This window comes from Elephantulus edwardii, unplaced genomic scaffold, assembly GCF_000299155.1.
Source record: "Elephantulus edwardii isolate Elephantulus edwardi_28Jun2011 unplaced genomic scaffold, EleEdw1.0 scaffold00344, whole genome shotgun sequence".
NCBI classification, from domain to species: domain Eukaryota; kingdom Metazoa; phylum Chordata; class Mammalia; order Macroscelidea; family Macroscelididae; genus Elephantulus; species Elephantulus edwardii.
The window spans coordinates 2,015,619-2,023,039 of record NW_006400094.1 but is presented as its reverse complement, the minus strand read 5'-3'; the positions used below and the strand labels follow the sequence as shown (position 1 = coordinate 2,023,039).

The following is a 7,421-nucleotide window of genomic DNA, read 5'->3' as shown; positions in this document are numbered from 1 at the left end:
TATTATATATTTATTATATTTATTATATTCATTATATTTATTATTATGGTATTTTATATGACCTGGCTGTCACTAAACATTATGGTATTTGTCAGTTTGCTCCTGATATTAGTGCAAATAACTATGAAAATAAAGTAAAATATAATGGGCACAGAGCAATGGCAATTGTTGTTATATTATGGTTATTATGTGTCATCGAGTCACCTGAGACTCATAGCGACACTATGCACAACACCTCTGAATCCTGTTCTATCCTGAGCCAATCTCCATGTCTCTGATACACCTACCCCCATCCACCTAATCTCTGAATCAATCCATCTCATCTAAGGTCTTCCCCTCTTGGCCTTTCCTTCCACCCTTCTAAGCATGATGTCCTTCTCCAAGGACTGGTCTCTCCTGGCTACATGTTCTAAATATGTTGAAATGGAGTCTAAATCATTTCCTGCAAAGAGCAGTCTGGTTTAAACTCCAGGACATCCTACTAGTTCTCTTGGTGATTCATAGTGTTTTCAAGACTTTTTTCTAGCACTACAACTCAAAGACATCAATTCTTCTTCTGTCATCCTTACTCATTGTCCAGCTCTCTGATGCACAGAAACTAATTGTGATGACCGTGACCTGAATTAGGCAAACTTTAGTCTCTAGCTGACATTTTTATGCAGGCATATTTTTGCCAAAGTTGTTCTGCAGGAGAAAAGCTGGAAGAAAACAAGAGAACATATGTGTGTGAAGCTATATGGCAAACCTTATGAAGATCACACAGAAGCCAAAGTTTTGAAGAGACAAGGACTTCCCCTCCACAGTCAACACAATGAGAGATGCTTTCCACTGTGAATGTAAATTGATAACTTCCTGAACCACGTGAAAGTAAATTTTCGTTTGCTGAGGTCACGCAATGGTCGTATTTGTGTTACATCATCATTAAATAACTAAAGCAAAGGATATCAGTCATTTTGACCTCAGTAACATTTAATAAATCTTCCACTCAACAACAACATAAGACACATTAATATCTTCTCTGGTTTTTTCCCCCTTGAGCTCTCTCTGCTTTTTCTTTTTTAATTTTATTACTTTTGTGTGCGTGTACCGTCAAATCAGATCTGACTGGTACAGGAGGAGATTGTCCCTCCTTCCCCGGCAGAGCATCTGGTGGATTCAAACCATGCGCCCCTGGGATTGTTGTTGTAGCTCCTTGCCACTAGGCCACCAGAGCTCCCCTTCTCTCTGCTTTTTTTAAGACACACTCCTGTTATTAAATACTCAGCAAGCTAGAAACTATAATGAAAAAATGGACAGTAAGAGGAATGAGTAAATCAGAAAAAAATGTGATATATACATACATTGGAACAACAATGAGAAAACAACTAACTCATTACTTATAAGTGCAACATGACAATATAATCTCACCCATAATATGTATTATGTTTACTATTGTTATTAAAATAATATATCTTATATATTATATTTTAATTTCATCATACAATATAACTTCACAGATACAATTTATGATATATAGACTACATATGAGATATATATTAATACATATAGACATATATAACATATCTCCTTGATATTTGTCAATTGGATATCATATACTTAGTACAGAATTATTCTGATTACATAAAGTTGAAGAATGGTCAGCTCCAACCTCAAACTTACCAAATGATTCAGGGATTTGAATCTGAGTATTGACTCTGATAGAAATATTAATGCAGAATACATTATTTATTCCCTCTTTTCTGAGGTTCCCCCCAACCCCGATATCAGTCCCACTTTACAATAGTGGTACCATGCAGTATTTGTCCTTTTGTGACTGAGCTATTTCACTCAGCATAAAGTCCTCCAGCATCACCCATTTTGAATAATATTTCATGAGTTCTTTGTTTTTCATTGCAGCATAGTATTCAATTGTGTGAATATACCACAGCTCCTCTGTCCATTCGTTTGTTGATGGGTATGTGCTGTATTCTATAAATGTGTTTAAGGAAGAAAAGTTACAACTGTTTCTAATTTTAATTGTCACATGTACGCCATCTGTTACTCAGTGACCATTTAAATGACTCTTTTCCTATCTGTGAACTCTGGCTTGGAAATACTGCTTTGCCTCCAGGGTCCTCAGAAATCTGAAAAAATCAGACTAGACGTGACATTGACAGTGCCCTGCTACCAGGGAAAGTAGCCCATGTGCTAAAGATGAGAAATCACGAAGCAGAAATCAGACACTTTAATAATCCTGAAGATGGGAAGATATTAATGAAGAGCAAAGAAATTATTTCTGTAAATAATAACAACAACAACATCAATAATAATAATAATAATTTAAAAATCTATTTAATAGTGAAATTTCTTCTAACATGCACACGCCTATTTCTTTGATTGTGGAAATCCATATTTTAGTTAAAAGATTTCTCTCTATAAAGGGAAAGAGGACAAAGGAGTCGGTCCATTTCCGACGCAAAAAGAGGAAACTGAGAAAAGAGGGGATAAATCACTGGAACAGATGAAGGAAAATACTTGGAAAGAGAATATAGTTAGGCATTACTTGCATGACAGCAGACCAGAATGAGAGGTGCATAGAAAAGTGGACTTGGGGGGAGGTAGAGAGAGCAGGGAGAAAAATTATGCAACAATCAGTAAATTGGGTTTTTTTTTGTTTTTGTTTTTAATTTTTATTGTTGTTGTGTGTCGTCAAATAGGGTCCGACTGGCACCAAATGAGTTTGCCCCTCCTCCAGAGAAGCTTCTGGTGGATTCAAACCACATGCCTTTAGGATTGCAGGGCAGATTATTGCTACTAGAAGTTGGGTTTGTTTTTTTTTCAAGTGAACTATGAGGTTATGGATGAAAATGTGCAAAACTATCGTTAAAATCTCAATAAAAATTTAAACAACAAAAAAGGGGAGGGATGTAATTTGCACGGACAGAAGTTGGAGCGCTCCGTGTTTCCACACGGAGCTGTTTTCTTGAGGGACTGGACGGGGCGGAAGCGGAAATGCCAGCTGTCAGTTCGTCTCTTGCGCTGCTATCAGGTGTTCTCTCCCAGCGGGAAAAGGTGGGTTTCCATGGGTCATCATCGATCGGATCCACTCGCAGGTGACCACAGGCTTTGGCCTGGGTCCGAATGCTCTGGCCCCTCTGCTTCGCGCCCTCGCGATCGCTCCTGGAGCCTCCGGACTTGCTGTCGCTGGGAAATCGCTGCTGCAGCTGCTTGACTCCTGGGTCCCTCCGGCCCCTGCTGGACGCCGAGTGACCGCCGCATGTGCAGTCACGTCCCTTCGCAGGTGAGATCGCGGGAGGGGAGGGGTTCCTCGCGCAGCAAGGAAAGCATCGGAGCATATGGCGGTTTGTGGACGCTTCCCACTTCGAAGGACCATTCATTGCTAGTGATCGATCATGGATTGGCAGGCGGGAGTCAGAGGCGATCTGGGGATTTGGGAGGGCTCACACGGGATGGGATGCATGCTGTGTGTGGGGAGACAGGGCCGGGGCTTTCGGGTCTCTGGGGAATGACATCGTTTTATTGATCTATCAATAATTGATCGATAATCGTCCGCGACAAGAGCTTTGGGCGCATCTTGCTCCTGTTTCACCATAGCGGATGGAGAGACGCGTGGGGGACGGATTGTGAAATCCTGGACCCGCCAGAGCTCAGGGAACAGGATAGGAGGAGTGTCCCAAGGTGAAGGGTCAGGCTGCTGACCACAGGGTCACCAGTTTGAATCAATCCATCAGAGGCCTTTTCTGGGTGTGTGTGTGTGGGGAAATCCATGAAGTAGGCAATCTCCTGTTAAAATGCATATTTAATGGTGGATGGTCTCCAGGGGTCACAATAGAGGTCAGCATCCAGGCCAGAGAAAAGTGCTGTTTGGAAAAAAATTAAAAAACCGAACTATTTTTCCCGCCTCCTTCATCATTTTACAAAAGTTTATTCTTAAAACTGTACAACAGGCTCCATGACAACATTGCCTTTTAGCTACAAGTGTCCACAAAAGCTCCAACAGAGGATCCTGGTGTTGTTTTATTTTTTTATTATTTTTGTGTGCGTGTACCGTCAAATCAGATCTGACTGGTACAGGAGGAGATTGTCCCTCCTTCCCCGGCAGAGCATCTGGTGGATTCAAACTGTGCACCTCTGGGATTGTAGCTGCAGCTCCTTACCACTAGGCCTCTAGAGCTCCCTGATCCTGATGTTTTAAACAGACACAGAAGGAAGGTTCATCACTGCCTCATGCAGAAAGAACAGCTTATTTATTTACTTCTTCCTCTCCATATTTCTTGATTCCATCCATGGCTAGGAAACCTTTGCTCAAGACCTTCCCTTGTAGCTTCTCCAGTTTCTTCTGTTCTGCTTTTTCTTTCTGTTTGAAAGCTTTATCATTCTCATCCATTTCCTTGTGCAGCTCCTGGGGCTGTTTCAGGGGCTTCCTCTGTCCACCTTCATGGCCGCACATGGTCCTGGCAGCCAGCCGTCCCTTCCCCAGAAAAAAGCACGGGACACTCAAAACACTTGAACGCCTCAGACTCCCCTTTGAGAATTCTCTATTCACACAGGCGAGGGAGTGATGAATTGTGGTGTCCACTGAATGACACCTAACAGCAATATCATCTTTGCTGAAATGTTTTTTGAAACTCTGTGCCCCTTTTTCTAAAATAGTCGGTCAAGAGTTCTTTATCTAATCGGGATATTAAACCCTTATGAGGTATCTTGATTTCTAAATGTCACAAAAGCTGTAAAAATTCAGAATCTATGTTGCTGGAAACTAAATTTTCTGTTTGATAAAATCCACCCACCCACCCCCAATGTCATAAAAAAGCAACACTCAATCATCATGCTTATGAACTGAAAAAGGATTTCTTTTTAAATTGTTTGCTATGACTTGTGTGAAGGTTGAAAGAGCAACTGAGTTTTCCATTTCACAGCACACACATTATGTTTTGTGACATAAATTATAATCCCACAGTATTAATAACACACATCACACCTCCTTCCTTTGTTTCCTATTCCCATTCATCCATCTTCTCACTTCTCAGTGTCTATCCCTGGGCAGGTGTTGCCTTTCTGGAAAACGTAAATGTTTTCCACCAACAAGAATGATTTAAAAATGTGAGGGCGGCAACCGGTCAAAAGCAGGAACCTTCTGATATTCAGAAAAAAAACAACGTTGTCCTGTTGACTCTGGGCCCCTCACGTATCACCGTATTTTCTTTTATACCATATATAGGTCATATCTTCACTTTGTTGACAGAGTCCTTTGATGCATAAGGCTTTTCATGTATCCATTTTAGATGTGCTCACGGTTCTGACAACCCAAGTGAGAATTCTTTTTTGAAAAAAATTTAATGAAAGAAATTTATTTTAAAGAACTTGGATATCCATTCACTCATTACTGCACATTTCCCTCCCTGTCCCCCCTCCCTGAAAAAAAAATGTTTATTTTAATTGAGATTTTAACAAAAGGTTATAGAGAACATGGCTTCAGTCCGTGATGGTCAAATGCATCAGAAATAATAAGAAACTCTGCTGGTCATCTCTAGTTTGGTCTAGTGCTGAAGACCAAATAACGTGTTGTCATTAACACTGAAAGCCTTGTCACTAACATTTACACAACTGTGTCTTCTAGAAAAGGAAGGACAATCTCCTCCTGTACCAGTCATATCTGATTTAACAGTACACACACACACACACACGCAAATGACAGAGTGATGAGGGGGTCATCCTTTGTTTCTCAAAAGCTTAAGGACCTGGAGAGGTGTGGTTTGTGAATATAGGAGCCCACAGAGTATGTTGTTGTTGTGGTGTTTCATCAAGTCGCCTGCAACTCATGGCAACCCTGTGGACAGCAGCTCTGAAGCCTGCCGTATCCTGAGCCACTCTCACTAATTCTGACACATCAAACCCCACAACCCCAGTTATTGTGTCAAGCAATCTCACCCCTGGTCTTCCTCTCCTGTGCTGTCTCTCCACCCTTCTGTGCATGATGTCCTTCTCCAAGGCCCAGTCCCTCCTGGCCATGTGCTCAAAGTATGTGAGACAGAGCTTCCAAATCCTTGCCTCCATGGAGAAACTTGGTTTCACCCTCTCTAAGACAGACCGGTTTGTTTTCTTGGCAGTCTATGGTATGTTCAAGACTTCCCCAACACCCCAATTCTTCTTCTGTCATCTTTAGTCATTGTCCAGTTCTCTGAGGCATAGCAAGTTATTGCAAAGACCATGGCCTGAATCAGGCACACCTTAGTCTCCAGACTGACTTCGTTGCTCCTCAGTACTTTGGAGAAATCGCTGACAGCAGGATGCTCCAATGCAATTCCTCTTCTGATTTCCTGGCTACAGGTACCCAGAGTATTTAAAAATATAAGAAAGAATGATAAAAACAACCACCCTAATTGCAAGGCATCCAGAAAGAGGCCAACCCCATATTCCAATGCAAAAGAAGAATATTTCTTTAAAGCCCAAGAGAAGGGTGTTAAGAGAACATGAAGTACAAAAAAAATGAATGACGGGGTGGGGGGAGGGCTGGGTGGGGAGAGAAGTGCAGCAATGAATGAATGGAAATCCAAAATCTCTGTAAATGTTCATTCAAATTATTAAAAAAAAAAGAATGAAATCATGCATTTAGCACTTGGGGGAAAGAAATGTTTTTCCTGAAATCCGCCAGTGTTAATATCATAGTATTTTTGCTGATGTCTATCAGAACTACATAGTAGAATCCACAGTTGGACCAATTTAAACCCATGACCCCCTCCTAGAACTAAGGTTCATGTTTTCCAGCTCGGTGGCTTCAGAGGCACTGGGGTCAGCGGATTTGTCCGTCTGTGTTGTTGTTGGCAGAAAGTAGCTGTCCCCAGGAGATGCAGGAAGAAAGCGGGAGTGAGTGGGCTATTTAGACAGGAGTCTGCGTCTTCAGTGCAGACCATTTCTCTGAGCCTGCAAGGACCTCACACACACCCTGTTCCCTCACCTCTGTCTCCTCACCTTCTTCCATTTCAGATCCCAGGCGTACTAGGTACATGTGGTCATCAAATCTGGCCCGGACCTCCAGGGACCCAGGACCAGCATCTTCCACATCCGTGCATCCCAGGGAAAGACTTCAGCCTCTTCAGACAGTGTGTGGCTCCAGCGTCGTCCGTCAGCCTCCACACTGTCCCCAACTCTGTTTTCACTGCCACTTTCTGCCCCAAGCAGATTGGAAATGACATTCCCTCGGATTTCAAGAAGAAAAATGGTGAGTTTGATGGAAAACTGGGTTATTTTTTTATGATCCATGACTGAGGTGGGGTATGAATTGTTGAGGGATTTCACCCTGGGTGCTTTGAGGGGGAACTCTGGTTATAAAGAAAATAGGTGGCGTACCACAACAAGATAAAGGTAAATAATCCAATAGAAAAATGGGCACAGGATATGAACAGGCACTTCACCGAAGA

At 42.0% G+C, this 7,421-nt stretch overlaps 2 protein-coding genes across 2 annotated transcripts in view; one reads left to right on the top strand and one right to left on the bottom strand.

Annotated features, from left to right (window-relative positions):
- The window catches only part of LOC102843794 (zinc finger protein 93-like), a 25,829-nt gene extending 22,494 nt beyond the window's left edge, over positions 1-3,335 (bottom strand). Inside the window, exon 1 of the mRNA XM_006901790.1 lies at positions 3,018-3,335. Within this exon, the coding sequence (XP_006901852.1) occupies positions 3,018-3,335 (318 nt within the window). The remainder of the gene's footprint in view (positions 1-3,017) is intronic.
- LOC102843391 (zinc finger protein 420-like) overlaps positions 3,336-7,421 on the top strand; it is an 11,089-nt gene continuing 7,003 nt past the window's right edge. Inside the window, exon 1 of the mRNA XM_006901789.1 lies at positions 3,336-3,341. Within this exon, the coding sequence (XP_006901851.1) occupies positions 3,336-3,341 (6 nt within the window). The remainder of the gene's footprint in view (positions 3,342-7,421) is intronic.